General features: G+C 40.6%; 1 protein-coding gene across 2 annotated transcripts in view; it reads right to left on the reverse strand.

Annotated features, from left to right (window-relative positions):
• The window catches only part of LOC148647124 (NACHT, LRR and PYD domains-containing protein 3-like), a 405,714-nt gene that overhangs the window by 56,512 nt on the left and 325,764 nt on the right, over positions 1 to 23,438 (reverse strand). For both annotated transcript variants that reach the window (XM_088609316.1, XM_088609315.1), the window contains exons 11-12: positions 12,448 to 12,621; positions 1,654 to 1,827 (exon numbers count right to left, since the gene is read on the reverse strand). In XM_088609316.1, the coding sequence (XP_088465442.1) occupies positions 1,654 to 1,827; positions 12,448 to 12,621 (348 nt within the window). The remainder of the gene's footprint in view (positions 1 to 1,653; positions 1,828 to 12,447; positions 12,622 to 23,438) is intronic.

Genomic DNA, 23,438 nt, shown 5'->3' on the forward strand with positions numbered 1-23,438 from the left:
AAAAAAAAAAGATTACAATCTAATCTTTTAATCTTTCCACGTTTGATCCCAAGATTCCAAGAAAAATAAATCTAAACGGGGAGAAAGCTATGCTGAAACTTTATTAAGATACTTAGAAGATAAAGATATCAATTAATGTTGCATTTGTCTGATTGTGAATAAAAAAACACATATATTTAAACACGAGTTTGCGATTTAAATCAAAACGTGATTTAAGCCAATATAAATGTTTATATTGTAACGCATAGGTGACTATTCATTGTTATTAAAATGACTTAAATTCGATCATGTTGTGATATTTAGAAATATAAAAGTCAATTAATTGTCCATAATATTGCTATTCTATTTTTTCAAAGAAATGTCACAGTACACAAATATAATCATATCATTATTAATTTCTTTAGATACCGATTCCATATTATATGAGCAGAAAAGCTTAAAATTACCACTTTTTTACATGCTATTTCACGTTAGTTAAAAACTTCAATGCTTAAAATGTTTAGGGAGAAATGGAATACTGGTGTGTATTTTTTCTTTAAAGTACCGATTCCTGGAATCTGACTGGCTGACACCCTTCTGAAGTGGTTCCATAATATCTGGTATACGGAAAAGAAAGCGTTGATAAAAAAGCCTGGATTCTCATGTATCTCATACAAGTGTCTTTTAATACAGTCTTTGCTGTGCTCTTGAGGATCCTTGTGATATTTTGAGCTCTGGTTGAATGATAAGTGTCGCAATTTAAATAATTTTCGTAGTTAGAAATTATGAAACGCTCTGTTAAAAGCAAGGGAGTTTTTATGTCCGTTGCAGTAAAAGAAAATGCCTGACAAAGTAGGGCTTGGGCAGATTCCAAGTGCTTGTACAAATGTGCTAAAGAAATTATACTTACAATGAATACTTACAAAGTCATTCATTATTAATACTATTAGTAATATCTTCGGTAAAGGCTTTGATGCATAAATATTTCTGATAAAGGTAGGTTGTGTACTTTTGTCCAACTGAGCAATCTTGCTTTCATAAAATATACCAACTTTTTATTGACTGATGATTAATATGCTGTAATACACAGTTTAAATTTAAAATCTCAAATGCTGTACATGAGAAGTTAAGCTGTATTGGCTCCTCCTGGCGGTTTTACAAGGTGATGCCGGATACTTTCCGGCATGACGTCAAATGATGCAATTTACCCCGTGATACTGCGTGATACTGCGACACGCCCATCGGGGTATACTGCGAAATACCCCACCCATTTTGAATGGCTGCATGAAATAAATGACTAGAAACTGGTTAAAGCTGGACAGACCTTGTATTTAAATTAAGACGGACTCTATGAATGAAATATGAAGAATATTACCCACAGGATTATAAATCAACCACAACATACAAATGTGTAAAAAAGATGGGCAAAATTGGAAAGATTGCATGTCGAGTTTCTCAGTAATGAGATATCAACTCATATTAAGAGCAATAGTCACAAACAAGAACTCGTATAAAATTGCGTAGCAGATTTTTGTCTTTCTAGATGCCTCCCTTCTTTTTGTTCTGTACTTCCTATGTATTTCTTTTCTAATGCATGTGAACAGGGAATATTGTGTGTCTCAGGCTATCTAAATAAAACAAAAAAATACAAAGAAATCACCAGTGTTCACTTACTTCAGGGTTGTTAATTTACAGTTGGGATCCCTCAGAGCTGCAGACAGCAGTTTCACTCCTGAATCCCCCAGGTTACTGAGACTCAGATTCAGCTCTCTCAGACTGGAGTGTTGAGACTGAAGAACAGAGGCCAGATCTTCACAACATCTCTCTGTTAGTTCACAGCTCCACATCCTGCAGACAAAAAGACAGGAGAACAGCTGAACATCTGCACATCTCATCCACATCTTTCTTTCCAAGTCTTCACTACAACACCCAGCTCAGCAGTAATATACAACATCATGTCATTATCCATATCAGAGTGTCCATGGATGAGGATGATGAAGATAACAGCTGCTTCACAATTTGGGTTCCAGAAGGAAGAAGAAAGATGAGTAGAAACTGTCAGGAACGGAGACAGTGGGAAACAGGGAGACACATGGAGCTACAATAAAAAGGGAAACAGAAAGACTTTGACTTTTAACTATAATAAAAATTGCTGTACATGTATTATTATATTTTCTTATTACATCATCTTATACTTATAACATTGGTTGTTGTTGTTGTTTTATTCAAATAGTTTATAGATCCCAAATGTAAATTAGCAACACTGGAGTTAGTCAACTGGAGACTTTGTATTGTTATTTGTAGATATGTTAAGAAAAACAATTTCATTTGAAGAAAAAAAAAACAAGCAGGGTTTTTATAACACATAAAATAATAAAAATAATACATAATAATAATATTAAAAAATAACTAGCATACACACTACCCTTATATACTGTACTAAACCCCCTAAAAAACAAAAGAAATAGAAAATGATCATAAAACTAAACAAACCCCACCACTCCCACAAATATACAACACTGCACCCTTTTTACGCATGAAAGACTCTCTACACATACTCTCAACACATAACATTAAAACATTAAAACACACTGACAGCTTCCAACAAGAATCTCTACAGTTTTACTAGAGGAATTCAGGAGAGATACTGCTCTTCACCAACCCCTCAAACACTCTTCTCCTCTACAGACCCTCTGCCTGAGACTGTGTTTATCCTGCTCTTGTAGAAGAGGAGTTGGACCTGGCCCAGCAGAAAGTGCACTGGGTACAATTCTCTTCTTATTGACACAACTCACCCTGAACACAACAGCAGGGCTGCTGAAGGCCAGACTAAGATTAGAGAAGAGGTGGATCAAGAGACTCAACATGGGAGTCAGGAGGGACCAAGTGATATACAGTACTGTACCAGTGAAAGTGTGCCTGTTTAACTATAACCAGAGGTATAACATTAAATTCATACAGAATATGACCTAGGTTCCAAATGTTACTGATGTTGTGTCCCACTTCAGTCAATTGCACAAAAACTGAAGCTTTTAATTTGGCAGTGCCTCCACCTGAAACAGCCATCAATTTGTGACTATATTAGACTTTTCAGGAATTTCTTCCTGAAAAATGACTTCACAAGGCTTGTGTGCCCAATGAGCAAATATCCTCCTTACTTTCTGTAATTTAAAATTGAAAAACACATACAGACCATGCTGCATTGTGAAATTTCTTCAACACAACAACATATATAAATAACCGTTAGAGAAACAAAAAAAAACAACATTCACTATAAAGGAATGTACGGAGTCTCTTAAACAAAAAAAATTGTTGGTGCGCTGGTTAAGAGATGAGATGATATATTCCTCAAATGTAGTAAATTCACAAACTTTTTTTAAAAAAATGTGTTTTAATAATGGATGGTAAAGTAAAGTCAGAAAAAACAGGTTTGTCCACGATAAAACAGTACAATAGATTTGAGTCCTGACTACAATAAATCAAACGGTCCGGTGAGAATAATCTGTATCCTGTGTCCACTGCTCTCAGCTGTAAATCTTCAGGTTTACTCGCAGCCTCTGACGATCGAGAAACTTACTGCCTCTTCACTACGCTCCGCAGATCCCGAGTGTTTTCTTTGAGAATGAATGTGGATGCCTTGCACATCGTCTCCAGATATTTTTCCAATCCCAATCCAGTCCCTTCTGTTTCTCTCTTCTCCCTGTAATCTCTCCTCTTTTCCTCCAGTTGTTAATTAAATTTAAACTCACCCCTCCGCGCACACTAGCCGATCTGTATACTCCATATCTCTCCACAGTGCTTTTTTTTTCTCTCAGGACATGTACCCTCCAGTTCAATGAATACAGTATATGTTTATTTAATCTGGTTGAATTACAATATATAGGGCAGTGCGGTGACTCTGTGCCGTTGGCTGGAAGGTTGACGGTTCGTATCCCGTGGCTAGCAGAGGAATCCTACTCTGTTGGGCCCCTGAGCAAGGCCCTTAACCCCAGCTGCTCCAGGGATGTCCTATAAATGGCTGACCGTGTGTTCTGACCCCAAGCTTCTCTCCCTGCCTGTGTGTCTCATGGAGAGCAAGTTGGGGTATGTGAAAAGACAAATTCCTAATTCAAGAAACTGTATATGGCCAATAAAGTGATCTTATCTTAATATGACTTGCATTTCACCTAAACATATTGACATTAATATTATATTCACAAACTACTAAAACAACAAAAAATACATATTAAAACTACATAAATTCACACAGAGCTACAGAAGGGACATACAGACTCTGCTGGATCTAAAACCGACACAAACTACTTGACAACAATGGTAGCGCACAAGACTCCCCACTGTGGGTTGTCAGCTTTTTTAGTGAGGTGGGACAATGCAGGGTTTTTGGGATTGCAGGGTCCACTGGCTTACTGTCCTATATCTATGAAGGAGACAGAGTGCCGGGGTGGAATCAAGACGTGGGTGAGGTATTCTTTTAAATATTTAAAAGTAAGAGTGAGCGATATCACTTTGTGGAGAGACTAACATAAATTGTTCTCTAGCTAGAGAGAGACAAAAGTTATGGAATGTTCGGCGCTGTTCTATGATGAACGATTTAGTCAGTCACATGAGCATTTAGTCTAGGCAGGCTCAATTAGATACAGTACATCACTGGCTGATATAATCAATCAACATGGCGCCGGAGAGTGGGTACGTGTTGCTCCTCATCTTTATGTCTTCATCTGTTTCGTATTGTGGGCTTTTTGTATCCAGTGTATCTTTTCAGCAATTATTTATGACCGACAAGTGCTTGTGGACACTGGATTGAGAATCGCTGATTTAAACACAGATATTTCCTATCTTGGGTGCCTCTGTGAACGGACCCCCCAGCTGACTCAGAGCAGAGCAGGCAACGCAATGGACGCGGAACGTGGAGGACTTCAAGCGAGAGTGAAGCGCCACGGCTATCGGACCCCACTCCTGAGTGTCCTCCTGGCCAACATGCAGTCCGTGGAGAACAAGATGGACGAGTTAAGCCATTAGAGGGATTGTTGTATTCTCTGTCTTGCCGAGACCTGGCTGACCCCCAATACACCTGACTCAGCAGTTCACCTTGACAGATTCTCCACCTATCGCATGGATCGCTCTGGTTCGGCTGGTAGTGTATGTCTAATGATAGACAACTCTTGGTGTTCAGATGTGAACATTTTGAAACAGTTTTGCTCTCAGGAAGGCTGGAAGTATCGCTAAGGATACCAGTCATCCTGGTTTCTCACTTTTCTCCCCCTTCCCTCTGGTAAGTGTTATAGGAGCATAAAGGCAAGTACGTCCAGATTCAGAGACAGATTCTTCCCACAAACTGTCAGATTACTGAACGCTACACCTACCACTGGCTCACACCGATTTATTTTCTAAGATGTATGTTATTTAACTTGTTGTTGCTGCCGCTGTTCTGTGTTTGTTTTTGGTGTTAATGTGTTTGTAGTGGAGCATACATGTAATGAATGCCAGCAGCCATATCACCCTGCAACTCACAACTGGCAACCCACTGAAGCTAAGCAGGTGTGAGCCTGGTCAGTACCTGGATGGGAGACCTCCTGGGAAAAACTAAGGTTGCTGCTGGAAGAGGTGTTAGTGGGGCCAGCAGGGGGCGCTCACCCGTGGTCCATTGTGGGTCCTAATGCCCCAGTATAGTGATGGGGACACTATACTGTAAACAGGCGCCGTCCTTCGGATGAGACGTAAAACCGAGGTCCTGACTCTCTGTGGTCATTAAAAATCCCAGGGCTCTTCTCGAAAAGAGTAGGGGTGTAACCCCGGTGTCCTGGCCAAATTTCCAATTGGCCCTTACTAATCATGGCCTCCTAATAATCCCCCTCTATAAATTGGCTACATTACTCTGCTCTCCTCCCCACTGATAGCTGGTGTGTGGTGAGCGTTCTGGCGCACTATGGCTGCCGTCGCATCATCCAGGTGGATGCTGCACATTGGTGGTGGTGGAGGGGAGTCCCCATTACCTGTAAAGCGCTTTGAGTGGAGTGTCCAGAAAAAGCGCTATATAAGTGTAAGCAATTATTATTATTATTATTATAATGAAAGTTAGAGGGGTGTAATTGCTGGGCTCTTGGGCCCTCTAGTGTTGATCAGTGGTAGCGCATTGATTTGTATCCGCTGTGTCAGAGAGAGAAATCTGTACAGGCTTTCCTAGGCAGGCTGTATCCCCATTCAAGTTTCCAGTGAGTGTCAGGGAGAGATGACAGATGAGATCAGTGCACAGCCCGTACAGAGCTTTACCCTCAGCTGTAAACAGGGATCGTTCCTCTAAAGTACGAGACTATAGGAATGTTTGTATCAGTTTAACTTACATTTGGGAACCCTAAAACATTTGCCAGAAGGAAGAGGTTCATATTCAGAATTGAGGATATGGGAAGGATCTGATGTAATTTCCCGTGCATATTTGATTATGGATTTTTCAAAGATTGTCTGCAGGGAGGGATGTTGTTTCACTCCCATGACTTCAAAGCTCCCATGTGTGAGCCTGGTCAGTACCTGTATGGGAGACCTCCTGGGAAAAACTAAGGTTGCTGCTGGAAGAGGTGCTAGTGGGGCCAGCAGGGGGCGCTCACCCTGCGGTCCATGTGGGTCCTAATGCCCCAGTATAGTGACGGGGACACTATACTGTAAACAGGTACCGTCCTTCGGATGAGACGTAAAACCGAGGTCCTGACTCTCTGTGGTCATTAAAAATCCCAGGGTGTTTCTCGAGAAGAGTAGGGGTGTAACCCCGGCGTCCTGGCCAAATTTCCCATTGGCCCTTACCAATCATGGCCTTCTAATAATCCCCATCTATGAATTGGCTACATTACTCTGCTCTCCTCCCCACTGATAGCTGATGTGTGGTGAGCGTTCTGGCACACTATGGCTGCCGTCGCATCATCCAGGTGGATGCTGCACATTGGTGGTGGTGGAGGGGAGTCCCCATTACCTGTAAAGCGCTTTGAGTAGAGTGTCCAGAAAAGCGCTATATAAGTGAAAACTATTATTATTATTATTATTATTAAAGCTGTTTGGATGAGGAGAGAAATTTGTGATTTAAAATGAACTGATAGATTACCAAATCACACTGTTATACCATTTCTGATAATGCTCTCGATTACAGCATGGTAAAAGAGCAGCATTACTTCCTGTCAAACCCCAAACACTCTTAGTCTTCGCAAGAAATATAAGTGCTGCTTAACTTTGGAGCAAAAACTCTCCACATGAGTAGTCCATCACAGGTTACTGTCTATGTGTACACCTAAGTACTTATATGAATCAACCTGAGTGATACGTTCTTTGTGGATTACTACATCTGGGTGATCACCAACTGCTCTGGGATCATAAACTGTTTCTTTTGTTTTTTTAACATTCAGAATTAGGCAATTGTTGTCACAGCATTGCACAAACCTATGGGTTTCTGACCTATACAGATGAGCTGCTTCCTCTGTGCATTGAGCCAAGCACAGCTGTATCATCTGAGAATTTGAAGATGATGTTGCTTTGACTACTGCTTGCACAATCATTTGTATAAAGTGTGACAAGAACTGGAGAGCTCACACCGACCTGAGGGTCACCTGTGCTAATGGATCTTGGTTACGAAAGAATGAGTTTAATTGACCTACTGACATACTGTGTAGGGTTTGTTAAAAATGAGTGATACCATCTTATAATGTAATGGTTAACGGATATTTGCTTCAACTTGCTTATCAATAGATGGGGATGCAGCGTATTAAATGCAGAGCTGAAGTCCATAAACAGCATCCGAGCATAGGCATTGGGGTCCTCTAGGTGTTTAAGAAACAGATGCATAATGCTGTTGATTGCATCATCGGTGCCCCACCTGTGTTTATATGCAAACTCATATGGATCCAGTACAGTGTTCACCTCTGAGCACAGCATGGATACCATAATCCTCTCTAACCATTTCATAACAACAGACGTCAGTGCTACCTGCCTGTAGTCATTATTATCTGAGGGACAGGGCTTTTTGGGTATTGGCACCATCATTGCTTTTTTCCACAGCGCTGGAACAAAGCGAGAGTCAGCAGACTGAAAGACGGGGCACCATCCTGGTGTTAATTCCTCTGCGCAATTTTTTAAAAGAGAGGCAGAGATGCCATTGTGGCCTGTTGCCTTTTTCACACATATGTGCTTGAAACATTGTGTGGTCATCTGTGGAATTATTACAAGCCTACCAGCACTACTGTCAGCTGTAATAGTATCTAATATATTATCACCTGCAACAGAGAAGTGCTGTGTCTCAAACCTCAGATAAGTCAGTCAGATCATTTGCTTTAGCAGGCTCATCCATTGTATGGATGCTCTTCTTTGAAGAATTCAATTTTGTGACTGTTTTCACTGTTTAATTTAGTTTAAACTCGTTTTGCAGTAATTTCAGTTGCACTTGATCCTGGTTTTTAAAAGTGAGTCTTTTACAGTTGATGCAGTCTATCACATCTTTAGTTATATGTGGTTTATTATTTGGGTTCACTGTTATGCTTTTCAAGAGGAATATTAGAGGGGTGACACTACATTAACAGCATCCCCCGAGATGTAGCTCAGACAGAAACTGACATGAATATCTGCCTGTACACCATGGGCAATACAGTCCCAAGGTAGCTCACATCCAGTCCACACAGCACCAGCAGCCCTGGTCCATGTCCATCAGGTGTTGCAACTGGGAGACACTGGTTCAGACCAGTCTGCTGGTGAAGAATAAGAAGTGGCCCTGTTCTGTCTATATTCTAGTATTGGGGCTGATAGGTTGTTTAAGAGGGGAGACAAAGGGGGACACAGTGGTTAACATGGCTGTATCGCAGTGCCATGGCCCTGGTTCAGTTCTGGACCTGGGGAGATATTTGTGTGAAGTTTGTATGTTCTCTCTGTGTTCTCACTTGTTTCCTCTGTCGAACCCCTGATGGACTGACAACCAGTACAGGCTCCTGTGTTGGGCCCATTGCTTGCTAGGATAGGGTCTGGCTCACCCATGACCCTGAATTAGAAACAGTGGAGTCCAGGACTGACTGGGTGTCTCCTGACTCTAAACACACAGAGAGCACCACTCCTCTAGCAGACTGAGGAGGAAAAGAGGCAGTGGGGACCGGTCAACCCCACAGGTGATCAGTAGAAAGAGAGAGGACCAGGGTGAGTTTTAGGTCCCCTGCTCGACTCAGCAGGACACAAGGCTGGGCCATGAGCAGGTGATGACAACAATTGAAAATCCTCTAGGGTTTTTCTCAGAGCCCGACATCCTTCTCTCCCCCAGCCATGACCATGAAGTCATCAGTGTACTCTGAGTCCGGGATAGTAAGATCAGGGCAGCCTGGGATGGACAGCCCCTTTGCTGACCCAGTGCAGCTGATATACTGTAGAAGAGGCTCAATGGCAAAGGAGTGGAGTATCTCCAAAAGTGAGAGTATATCAGTGTATTTTCACAACCAATCTCCAGCAGTGATCACTGGATTTCAAAGGTACTGTAAGGTCATGAGATGTACTCATTTCTTTATTTGGATGTTTCTGTCTGGTGAGAGGACACAGTAAGGCATATAAGAAATCTAAGGATTCTACTGTATACTGTATACTATATAATTACTTTTTTTAAATCCAGAGATCTTAAAAATGTTTGAGAGGACATCATTCCAAAAACTGACTATTTGGATGGAGGTATTATTAGGCTAGACTAAACTATCTTTAAATACAGAAACTGAAATGAAAAATAATTCTGGGTCCAGAGAAAGCATTTGATAGAGTATTACAGCCTTTTGTATTTGAAACTTGTAGGGAATTGGGTTTTCATAATGGTTTTATTGTTTGGCTACATGCAATGTAAAAACAACCAAATGCACAAGAACAGGCTCATGGTATTCTGTCAGAGAGATTTAATTCATACAGGGGAACAAGACAAGGAGATGCTTGTCACCACTGATTTATGCTCTCAGAGAATAAAACAACAGAAGGATACAGAGGGAGGTGATATAGCAGGAGAACACACAATCAGGCTCTTTATAAAGATGGTGTTAGTAGAAATTCAACATCTTTTCCTGTTCTCACAAATGTAATCACAGACTACAGCAACTGTTCAGTATAGGAATTAAACAAAGAAAATTCTGAAGCAATGTTATTGGAGAATCTATATCCCTGGAGATAAAAAAATAAATTTAATTTACGGTAAGATTGGGATAAGATAAAATGTAGGGCAAATGCAATACCCAGAAACCTAGAAAACATTAAAATGTAACTAAGAGGTGTTAGAAAATCAGGTTTAGCAAAACTTCAATAGATGGAAATTGATGCCTCTCTAATTTTTGAGAAGGATGGATACAGCAAGAATGAAGGTACTTCCAGGATTTCTGTTTCGTTCCAGACCTTCCTTATTCCCCTCAATGATGATTACTAAAACTTTTGTCTATTTTATGTGGTTTAAAGGCAGGGTCCCATGCAATTTCTCTCAACCCCTCAAAATTACTAATCCCCTATTTAGTTAGTTTCATAATACAAATTATTTTCTTTGGCATTACTAGAATTAAATTGTAAAATGTATTTATTTTCATAATGCTTTGAGTTATATTAAGTGTAAAACAATGTTTTAAGTGTGATGAATAGCTCGTCACCATTTTGCTGGGGAGCTGTCACTCAGGTAGTTGAAGCTTTAAGGTGAGCTGCACATTAGTAAGACTGTAGATTTGGGAGTGTCTGAGGGGTGTAGGTTTGGGGCGGAGCAGTGGATCTGCGCCTGTGGCTGGAAGGTTGCCAGTTCAAATCCTGCAGCTGGTGGAAGAATCCTACTCTGTTGGGCTCCTGAGCAAGGCCCTTAACCCCAACTGCTCCAGGGGTGCTGTACAGAGGCAGACCCTGTGATCTGACCCTAGGCTCTCTCCCTATGTGTGTGTTTCATGGAGAGCAAGCTGGGGTATGTGAAAAGATCATTCCTAATGTAAGAAATTGTAAAGGGTTAATAAAGTGATGTTATTATTATTTTACCTGAGGTTTTCTTCCCTCCAAAATCAATCTAGATTAAAGTTTGCCCTGAAATTTGACTTTATCTGACATTACAGGCTTACGTTTATATTGTTAGCTAATTTACAAAGAAGGCAGTGTAGCATTTGAAAACCATCAACATCACATTCACTAAACAATTATACAATTCAGGGTCACAGTTACCCAGAGCCTGTGCCAGGAAGCACTGGAAACAAGGCAGGATTGAACCCTGGTCAGGATGCCAGTCTATCAAAGGGCATACAACCACACCAGTGCCAGCTTTCCCAAAAGTGTATTAACCTGCCAGCATGTTTGTGGACTGTGGGAGAAAACTGGAACACCAGACAAACATGGGGAGAACATACAAACTCCACACAGATAGCACCCCGGGTCTGGAATTGAACCAAGGGCCCCAGTGTGATATCTCCTGCAATGAGCTGATGGAAGCAGTAACCTGGAGACTGAATACAGGCGCAGGCTCTGCTGGAAGCAAGCAGGTCAGGCAGGAGAAAGTGAAACTAGAGACACGATCGATAAGGCAGGGGTTGAGCTGAGAGGAACTGATTAAAGCACCAGGGAGCGTCTGAAGATGAATCATTTGACATGCAGGGTACAAAGCACAGGGATAAGTCCAAGATGTGGTCAAACAGGAAAGGTCAAAGCACAGAGGAGAAACACTGGGGAAAGGTGAGAAGAAGAAAATGACTCTAAAATGAGAGATTAACAAATTGATCAATTTTGTATACCAAACTTTCTTCCAAAGATACATCCTTTCAGATGTACAATATCAGAAAACAGAGGAGGAATACTCAAGAGTTAAAAGTAAGATGCAAATGAAAAAAGGAGGTTGGTACTTCCACAGCAATTGAAGAATCTAAAAAAAAACAAATCTGCATAAATCCAACAATTCACATTCATGGAGAGAATTGGTTGAAAATTGGTTTGAAAATAAATTGGGGAAAGATTCTGAAAGAAATATACAAAAATCCTTATTAGGAGTCCTTTTCCTTCTGGGACAAACACCAGATGAGCTGCCTTTAAAAGCCGAAAGATACTTGTTTAGAACTGTCAGAACTGCAGCCATGAAATAAATCACTAGAAACTTGTTAAAGCTGGACAGACCTTGTGTTCAAATGAAGAAGGACTGTATGAATAAAATGTAATGGAGAATATTACTTACAGAATTCTAAACCAAAAACAACACATATATATATGTGTGTCTGTAAAACAGATGGGCAAAATGGGATAGATTGCATTTCGAATCTCTATGTAATGAGATATTAAGAAATAACAATAGTCACAAACAAGAACTTGTACAAAATTGCATAGCAGTTTTTTGTCTTTGTACTGTATATGCCCTGCTTCTTTTTTGTTTTGTAATTCCTAGGTGTGGATGCATGTGAAAAAGACAATATTATGTGTCTCAGCATATCTAAATAAAACAAATAAAAAAAGAAATGACCAGTGTTCACTTACCTCAGTGTTGTTAATTTACAGTTGGGTTCCCTCAGAGCTGCAGACAACAGTTTCACTCCTGAATCCCCCAGAATATTGTCCCTCAGATCCAGCTCTCTCAGACTGGAGTGTTGAGACTGAAGAACAGAGACCAGATCTTCACAACATCTCTCTGTTAGTTCACATCTCCACATCCTGCAGACAAAAAGACAGGAGAACAGCTGAACATCTGCACAGCTCGTCCACATCTTTCTTTCCAAGTCTTCACTCCAACACCCAGCTCAGCAGTAATATACAACATCATGTCATTATCATCTCAGAGTGTCCATGAATGAGGATGATGAAGATAACACTTGCTTCAAAATTTGGTTTCCAGGAAGAAGAAGAAAGATTAGAAGAAATTGTCAGAAAGGGAGACAGTGGAAAACAGTGAGACACACAGAGATACAGTGAAAAGGGAAACAAATATTTTTTTGTAGAAATGTTAAGGCAACATACCCTTTTGAACAAAATAAACCAATGGAACAAAAGCAAAAAAACAAAAAAATTATAACTATAACAAGACAATAAAAATGTGAACAGCATACAAGCCCAGCCCCCCCCCCAAAAAATCATGAAAATACATGAACCCCATTTATCCCAATAATATTCATAACAGTGCAGTTTTCACAAATGCAAGTCTTTAAAAACAACAGCAGGGCTGCTGAAGGCCAGACTACGGTCAGTGAAGAGGAGGATCAAAAGGATTAACAAGGATGTCAGGCAGGATCAGGTGCTATAGCAGTGAAAGACCAGCTCCCTCTCGGAACAGAAGGAACAGACACCAGACACAGATGGATCCAAAACAGACACAAACTAACTGACAGCCAGGATGGTGCACAGGATTCTCCACGAGCAGATCACCAGCTCTGACAATAATTCAACACAAGCTTCATGGTCCCACTGGAGACATTACTTTTACAGCACGATGACAATCAAAGAAGTCAGTGAAACACTGTTACAGTACGATAAGGGAGAAGATAGATAAGACTTTATTGATCCCGTAGGGAAATTGATGTGTTACAGCAGTCCAGCCCAAGATAAGCAAAAACAGACATCAGAATAGACGAAAAGTTATACAAAATAAATATAAAATAAATACATCAAAATAAATACATAGGTGTGTGCAAAATATGATGATCATAGTCACTGTAAAAACAATAAAATATGTGCAAAATGTGCATAGGTTTGTACAGATTGATTGTCCAAAAAGTACAACGGAGCAACATGCTGTCCATAGACAAGCTAATGAAGGGCTAACAATCCCAGCCTAGCGCAGCATTATACACCCTGACAGCCGGGAGGAAAAGACCTGCGGCTTTCCGCAAGAGAGAAGATAGTTACAATACATTGTTTGAAAGAGATATTGCAGTAGGGATGAAATATTTCCTGTTTCGATTAGTATTACACTTGGGGACACAGAGGCATCTCCCAAATGGGAGAATTGTAAACTCACAATGCAGAGGGTGAGAGACACAATCCACAGTGCACAGTTTCTCTGCCACTTTCTGTTTGAAGAGGATATTTAAGGTGATTTGATTTGCCACAATTATTTGCTTCTTAATTTGACTAGTTTTTCCAGGCTATTACAATCAATGGTACTGATGTTACCAAACCAGCAAATGAGATAGTATGTTAATACACTGTCAAAGACTTGAAGAAAAGTGATAGCATGGTTCTATCTACCTTGAATTGCTAAGCTTACTTAGAAAAGCCTGTTGTTGTTTTTTATACATGGTGTTGCAGCATTTGTCCTAACTCAGGTTTTTTCTCTGGCCAGTCCCCAATATCTGTAGTCATTGACAATTTTGACAGTCTGACCATTAGTTACTATAGATTGGAGCAGTGCTGCATTTTTCTTAAAATCAATGACCAGCTCCTTTGTTTTTAAAACCTTACCTGTAAGGAGAACTCTTCACATCATTTAGTATGGTCATTTAGAATGGGTCAATGATGGTTATTTGAATCCCTTAGTAAGCTGACCAGGGCTTTGTCCATAATGTACATGTAATGTCCTTAATGAAATTTATAAAATGTACAGAAAAGGAGAAACAGAGCCCTGTCATGATCCAGTGGAAGCACAGTGAATGTCTAATTAACCAGTTCCCCAGTTTGAACTGTTGAGTTCTATTTGTTAAGATGTTTAGGACCTACAGTAACTTATCAATATACTGCTTAGCGTGACCTAACAGATCATATAACAGATCATATCCTTACATATGCCCTTGCTTGATCAAGTTGCTGATAGACCAGATTTCGCTGGGGATAGACGAGTTCTCTGGGGTGTGTGAGGGAGTGCAGACAGCCGGGATCTGTGCACAGCCTGTACAGAGCTTTCTCCTCAGCTGTGTCCAGAGACCATTCCTCTAAGATATAAGACTCTATGACAGTGAGAGCAGGGACATGAGCAGGCTAGTCTAGAGAGAATGCACTATAGACCTGAGAGGCAGTGCAGATAAAATCTGACATGGATATCTGCAGGTGGTGTAGCTAGATGACACTAGCTCAGAGCAGTCTGTTGGTGAAGAATGAAAAATGGCCCAGTTCTGTCTTCCATTTGAGGAGTATGGATATGGTTGTTTCAGAGAGGTGGCACAGTGGCTCAGTGGTGAACATTGCTGTATCGCAGTGCTGGGACCCTGGGTTCAATTCTGCACCTGAGGTGCTATTTGTGTGGAGTTTGCATGTTCTCTCGGTTCACACAGGTTTCCTCAGTCTGTGTTGTGATGATATGGCATCCTCTCCACAGCCCTGCATTGCGCCCATTGCTTGTCAGGTCTGGCTCCAGCTCTCCCATGAGAGTGAATTAGAAACAGTGGAGTCCAGGACCGACAAGGTCATGAGGCTGGGTCATGAGTAGTTGATGACAACTGTTGAAAGTCTTATAGGGTTTTTCACAGAGCCCTGAAATCCTGCTCTCCCACAGCCATGACCATGATGTCATCAGTGTAAGATCAGGGCAGCCCTTTCTGACCCAGCACAGCTGATATAGAAGAGTCTCAATGGCAAAGGAGTGGAGTATCTCCAAAAGTGACATCAGGGTATTTTCATAACCAATCTCCAGCAGTGATTACTAGATTTAAAAGGTGTTATAAGGTGAATTTTACTCATTTTCTTTGACCTGGTCTCTCAATCAAAGCCTGGGTGAAAAATTGACCATGTGACTGCTTTCACCTTGTCCAATTTAGGAAACTAAAGTATAAAACAGCAGCCCAGAGAGAGCAAGTCCATACAAACCAGAATGCTGCCTGAGGCTTTGTCTGTCACAGGGGAAATTTTGTGATTCACAAACCAGCTGGGAGTTTCACTTAAATTCAGTTAACATTGATACAGTTGGACTTAATTGTCGACAGAGTTTATAATATTCTGATGTATATTCTGATATTCTATGCAATAATCTACAGCAGGTAGTAAGAGCACTATATCCTGGGACAGTCTGAGTTCTCTCACTTGCAGCAGGACTCAAGTCAGGCTCTGTGTTCAGACTTGCACCCTGATCAGCGGTGCTCTTCCTGTTGGTGATGAGACCAAGCCTCACCCCTTAACCTTTTAGTATGGCCAGCTGACACAGGCATCAAGAGACAACTTCTGTCTGGAATGATATCCCCTCAAACGTTTTGCAATATCTCTGGACATGTAGACACTAGAGCCCTACTTTAGAGCTTAAATTGAAGCTAACTTCTTGAGCAGTATGTGTACGTAATCATATTTCTTTTATGTCTTACTGTTTCCACTCACCAGAGAGAAATATCCAGGAAAAAACACATAAAACAAGAAATAGATTTTTTAAGTTCTGGACCTTAAAAAGTCTGAAAATGCTTATAGACCTTTCCCTATAGTATGTGTCTTCTAGCTTGAATAAAAATAAAAATAAAAATTTGAGACAAATGGAACAAATCTAAAAAATTCTACATATTTTATTGTGAAGACCTGGAATGGTATTACTAAGTGTGTGGGCCACTGAAACGCCGGCATCTGAGTTCTGTACTAAAAAGAGTTTTACAGAGAGTGGAAATTTTCCTGTTCTGTTAAAACTATTATAACATAAAATGGAAAATGTGTGTTTTTTAATCCGTTCATTTAGCAGTATTCACAAGGAAATGTACACTTTCCCTCACAAATATGATGATATTTAACCCTAACCCTAAACCAACTCTGGTGAACTTGGCCATATTTATGCTACTCAGACCTGACTACTGTTTCTGAATAGCAGTGTCATCAATTCAGATCACCATATGCCTTATAATAAAATGAATTTTCCCCATTTTTACGTTTTTCTGTAACTTGCTACAGTATATGTTTTGATTAACGTATAATGTATATTATTTCAATATATTTATGTTTATTTTAGTGTCGGGTGAAATTGTCTTTTCTGATGTTTTCAAAACCTTTTGTCCTTCCCCATTTTCAGTGTTTACAGTTTGTGGTTTAACCTCAGGGGGAGGGGCTGGCCTGTTGTATATAAATGGGGGAGTGGTGGTGAGAAAGTGGAGTCAGTCTTGCTGAGAGGCTCAAGGGAAGCACTGGCTTAATGAATTATTAAAGGGCTTTAAAGCTGTTTTCAAATTAATTACATGAAGCAAGTTAAAATTTCAAGATAGACTATCAACTCTCATAGTTGATATATTTCTATTCTGATGTTATTAGCTCTGATTTATTATTACGGTCAATAATTCTGGTCTACATGATTGAAAGGGTGGGAGACTGATGGAACAGGGGTGAACACTGTTGCCTTGCAGCGCCGGGGCCCTGAGTTTAATACCTGGAGTGCTGTCTGAAAGGAGACTGCATGTTCCCGTAGATTTCCTTCATGTGGTTCAATTCCCTCCCTCAGTCAAAAGACATTTGTGTCTGTGTGTCCTGTGATGGACTGGTGTCTGAAAAGCGTTCTGACCAGTGTATCCTGCCTTGTACCCATTGCTTGCTGGGTTCGGCTCTGTTTCTCCTGAGACCCTGTATAATAGCAGTTCCCAGTCCTGGTGTGGAACACACTCAGACCACCACAACTACAGCTCTATCAAGGTCAAAGGCTGGGCCTGTACATTGTCAATGGAAGGACCAAAGCGGACTTTTTAGAAAGGTTTGGTTACAGCTCAGCTCTGGGCAGCAGTGTGGTGAACTATGGTCAGTGGACCCCTCTGCTATAAGCACCTTCACTGTCTGACCACAAACTCCTCTCTCTGACCACAGTCACATCATACTGTATTTCAAGAGAGCACACCTGCACAGTCACACCGATGCATCCAACAAGCCATATGACCTTAACCTGTGATACAGATGGGCTACAAATGTTCAGCAATAGGCTGAGAATGAAGAGCACGTTCAGCAATAGATACACTAGACTTGAAATTAAATTTTAAAAGAGTACAAAACACATTAAAAATAATAACAAACGATTGTTTAGTTCAGGCTGCAGAAATACAAGAAAAGCACTATGAGAACCAAAAACACAGACAACCACAGAATGCAGATCTATGCCTCAGATGCTTTGGGATAGTGAAACACTACAAACACATCCTAAATAACTGAAGAAATGCACACTGACAATTCTCAAATCAAGAAGTCAATTATTCAAAACTAGTTTGAAAAAATGGAATACTTTAAATGCAGAAAAAGCAAAAGAATTGGGCATCCAAAATGGATCAGTTTGGAAAACCCATTTTGAAAATCTCTAAAATCACATCCCAAATACAGAATTATTAGGCCAAAACAACATAGAAGAAAAACTTATAGTTTGAAGTGGCTATTAAGAACAAGTTAAACCCTTCAGACACTCTGAACACAGAACATGCTAGACAAACTCCATGCCCTTAGATCATGACAGGTCAGTGGCCAAGATGGAGTCGCCAAAGAGATATTGAGGTACAACAGCTCGGAATTTCAGCAGGTCCTGCTCAACTCTTCAACCTTGTACTGAGAGCTGGGTGTTTCCCTGAGGCTTGACCCTTAATACTACCAGGGCACCTGTGTGAACATTAACATGGGGGAAGATATTCTGCAGTATCATGGAATCCCAAATAATGACCTCTTTTAATAAGCGTCCTCAGTAACAGTCTAACAGTGTAACAGACTACTGCACACATGATAACATTTACACCCTGCACACACTTATAAACAAACATGTCCACCAAAAAACTAAATTAAAATATTTATCTGCTTTCATAATTAAAAATAGATTCATTTTGGCTTGAAGTTTTACAAACATCTTAACTGTGGAGTAAGAGCTAAAGTCTATGATGTAATTATGGCAAAGGACAGAACATGTGCACAGAGAGAAAATCAAAACAAAAGAACAGAATTCTTCACTCAGGCTTGTGGAGTGAGACTGGGCTATAGCCTGAGCCCAACACTGCTCAGCTAGTTATGCTGGAACAGTCTGCAGCCCCTGGCCTCACACTGCACAACACAGATATCAGATTCCTGCTCTATGCTATTGCCCTGGTTCTGCTGTTGCCCACAGAACAGGGGCTACAGCAGAATCCAGCACTACTGGAGTAGTACTGTCAAACCCGGACACCAACAATCTGAACAAGACAAGAGTCATGGTTTTAAAGAAGAAAGACAGATCTCAGGAAAACAGGCTCCACTTTACATTGAACGCCACACTGGAACACAACCAGCTAAAATACCTTGAGCTGACGATCAGTTCATGTAGGACTTTTCACCTGACAGTGAGGGCGCAGAAGGAGAAGACACACAGGGCTTTCCAGATTGTATTGGCTTAAACACCTCTATCACCTCACACACTGAGATAGGATTGTCAAGACTGCTTTTTAAATCAGTAGCAATTGAGGGAACAAACATCCAGCTAGTATATATCAACAGTGAATTTTGGTGTGAATATGTTAGAGTAATAGTGTTTAAATGTCTCATTAATATAACTGGGATCTGTGGTGACAGAACTGTTCTCAGCCCTAAGTCCAGAAATTAGTTGAGGTGCCCTTCACTGCTGCAAGTGGTGTGCCAGACATTTCCCAGAAGACACTATGTTGAGAGAATGTGGAGGGAATTTCATCAAGAGATTCACATTTGATTCACGCTGCTGGTTGTTTTAGTTTGTAGTGGTCCTTCGTATTACAGGTATTATGGTACCACAGTATTGTGGGTAATTGTGGTGTCCATCATGGCTTTCAGTTAAGTGGATTTTATTCTGCACCCGACTTTGGAGCAGTCTGAGAAATGTCGCAAGGCAGATAATGGGTTTTAGTCTCTCGGTTTACTAGGGACATATCAGATGTTAAACTGAGGAAGGCATTTAACCCCCATGCCCCAGAAAGATGGTTATAAAGGTGATAAACACAACACAACTTTGTGTGTTAAGACAAACTCTAACAGAACCGCTTGTGAGAGCAAGGTGACTTTCTGCTCAATTACATTAATCTACAGTACAGTCAGATAGATTTTAAATTTTTTAAGCAACATTAGCTGTCAAATTCACCTACTTTCCACAGTACACAACTTCTGAAAAGGTACCTTTTTCTCTCGTGCAAACTCATCAAAGGTTAAATTTTTATAATTCTGAAACTTGGACGGTGTAACGGCAATGCTTGTTAATAAGACAGAATTAAGCGTTGCTGTGCTTTCCTAAATGAGGCCCCATCTCTCTCTTCATCTCTGTGGTGCAGCCACAGGGAAAGTATTCATGCAGGCTGATTTAAAGATGTTTTCTTTTGATAAGGGACAGCTCCCAAATGGGGATGCACTTAGCTAAGCCTGGCTATCATGATCAATGGTCATCCATTGGCGCCTATCTGTCTAGGGAGTGCCAGATGGACATCTGGACTGCATTCCTGTGCGCCGCAGTTAGATTCCTCTGCCCGTCCTACTCCGAGCTGCACCTCGACTGGTTGGCCAGTAGCCAGAGCACGCCGGGACAACGCCCATTGGACAACCACTGGAACAGAGGCTGCAACAGAGTCTGTCAGCTGGTTTGGTGTTCGTGCCTGGTGTAAGAGGACCAGAGGGAGGGTCATCCAGGACAGGTATTTTAGGAACGATCTGCTCACTGTACTCGACTTAGACCTGACCAAGATGGCCGCTTAGAGAAACCAGCTGACCCGCAGATGGAAAGGGCTCAGGCTGAAAGACAATGAGACGCAGGTGGGTCTCATCAGGAAACAAAATATATATGCCCTGGAAACAGTGAACCAGCGCGGAAGCCAGTAGGTGAATGCGCATTGGAGAAGATAGGGGTGTTTGGTTGGAGTGAATAAAGATTTAAGGACAACGGATTTTCGGAACAAATAAAGGATAACGGTATACGGCTTGTGATTTGGACTCAGCGCAGATTTGTTGGATTTTACGAACTTTTGGAACACGGACTGAACAAGGACAGAGAAAACGGATTGCGGACTGGTTTGGAAGACGGACGAACGAAAGAAAAGGAAGAAACCTCACGAAAATAAAAGAAGAGTTTGTGGTGTGAGTACTTTCGTACTTATTACATATATCTATTCCCCCGGAGACACCACACTGGAAATTCCAAATCCATACACAGTGGATAAGTAAACCCCTCGAGAATTCAATTGTACCTCAACACAAGTTGTTATCAATTTAATTCATGAGTAATGTATTTACTTCTGAGTTTAGAGTAACAGTGGGTAATAACACTGATTAGCGATTTGGTAACCGAACAATATATCTTGACATATATTCTCTGTGGTGCATCTCTTTGTGTTTGCATCTCTTCGAGATTATATGCCTTGTATATTGATAACCCTCACAGTAAGGTCTGACGCTTGTATCCAGGCAGACTAAGTATATGTTTGGTGCACAATTTATGTTAATAAATGTATCTCGTGTATTGAACCCGTGTGTGTGCGTCGTTAGTTGTTTTGACGATTGATTTTCTAAAAGCCACAACGAACCACCTCGTGATTACTGCTACAACGGTATGCCTCAGTGATTCATTCATAGTATAATGAAAATAACCTCCCCCTTGTCACTGGCTCACTTAAAGATGTAACACGTCTGTCTTCACTGTTATGGTGCGGTTTCAACATATTGATAAGCTGTTCTCCGGTTACTGAAAATTGCAAAAATGACCCTTCTTCCCTTCTTTGTATAAGGATTTCTTCATGGAATTCTTTAGGTTAATCATAAAACCATCATGTATAATAATTAATCCAGTTACACACAAGCTGGAGCGAATTTAGCCAGAAACAACCTTCCAGAGTAAGTATTTGGACTGTGCAGTACTGTACAGTACAATGTATGGTTTAAACTTTTAAATTTAAAGTTAAATTGTTGGCTGATTACTGGCTGCTGAAATTTGGATTAAGACAAAATATAGATTTTCCCAATTTGGATGTAAACCTGTAGGAGACACTGTCGTGGAAGCTGGGTCAGTCTCCTGTGGAGGACAATGTTTAGACCCTATGCAAGGTGGCGATTTCGGACAGACAGGGTTCAGGGAAGACGAATGGGGTTTATTGGTGCTCACAGTGAAGTAGGGCAGTTCGTGCAGACGTGCGGAGAAAATCCGAAGGCAAACATATCCAGAGAAGTTCAAGGGGAAGTCAGGAAGCAGTCCATAAGTCCATTGCTAGGAGATCAATTAAGAGACGCAGATGAAGATGAGACAAGAATCCAGGAAATACAGGACTCCAAGGACTCAGTGGGTCAGGGAGCGTTAACAGGCCTGTGCCCTCAGGCTTCCTCCCGAAGTCTGGTGGTAGGCGGGCCATCGGGTTACTGTGTACCAAAGCTGAGCCCCAAAGGCAGGAAGGCATAAACTTAAATAGGAGAACTAAAACATGGCACACCAGGAAATAATGCAGGTAATAATTAAAAGGACTAACATGAGGAGAATGGAGCGCCCTTTGGAGGAAAGGATGGTGACCGTAACAGACACATCATGTTCACAATAAGCTATAATAGTGGACTATTTTTATGTACTCGACTAAGTAAAAAACAAACCAAAAGTAATTCTCTGATCGGGCTTTGAACTGCCTGTGTGCAGCGTGCTAAATTCCAGTCCATTGCCCATTACAAGGATGATAAAAGTTGAAAAAAACATGGATGTTAAAATGTTTCCAAAAGAGCCACTTTTTATTTTAGCTGCTTAGTTACATGATTCCATATTAATATTACTATCAAGTGGTATTAAATCAGTACAACTTTCTTTTACAATAACAGCAAGTAGTGTTCTTACTACCATATGTATTCAAATAAATTGATAAAACATTATTCAATAACTTTTTATGAAGTACAGTATACTGTATACATTTTATAATGTCAGAATAAGCACGTTAAAACCAATACCCATCATAGGTCACCATGTTAAAGACTTTGATGCATAAAATATTTATGAAGAGGGTGGAATACTGTTGTGTACATTTTCATATTTAGTTAGCACTGACATATACTGTGTGTACATTAGTATACTCTATGCATTACATTTCAGTACTGTTTTTATTTTCTGCTACCAAAATTTACCTTTGGATTTTCTCTGATTGTAAACCTGAATAAGGCACATCACGTTCATAAGCTACAGTATTATAACAGTTTCAAATTAATAAAAGTCTGAGAAGTGTACAGCTTAAAATATATAATTATAAAAGGATTGTTCCTCAGATTTGACTGGGATTCGAAACTGGGCATTTTCTGGTGACAGCCCAAATGCTCCACTAGGCATGTTAAGCTTTCACTGATCTTACTGGATGTTTTACACAGAAGTGCAGCCACATTACTAAATTCATTCTAAAACCCTGTGGTCTCCTGCAGTCTACCACAGTTTCGCACAGCTGCTGGACTGAGAACTACTGCAGTATCCCTCAAGCATTCTGAGTGGCTGGATCTGTACATTCCTTGCAAATCATTTGCTGTGTACAATAATAATAAGTCCTGGTTCAACAGGGAAATTAAAACCCTGTGGGAAAAAATGAACAGGGGATTCAAAGAGGCAGATGATGCCAACTTTTAATCCAGCAAACACAATTCCCACATGTAGTAAAGAGGGCCAAAGCTGAATA

Source organism: Lepisosteus platostomus, chromosome 16, assembly GCF_059453375.1.
Source record: "Lepisosteus platostomus isolate fLepPlt1 chromosome 16, fLepPlt1.hap1, whole genome shotgun sequence".
NCBI lineage: Eukaryota > Metazoa > Chordata > Actinopteri > Semionotiformes > Lepisosteidae > Lepisosteus > Lepisosteus platostomus.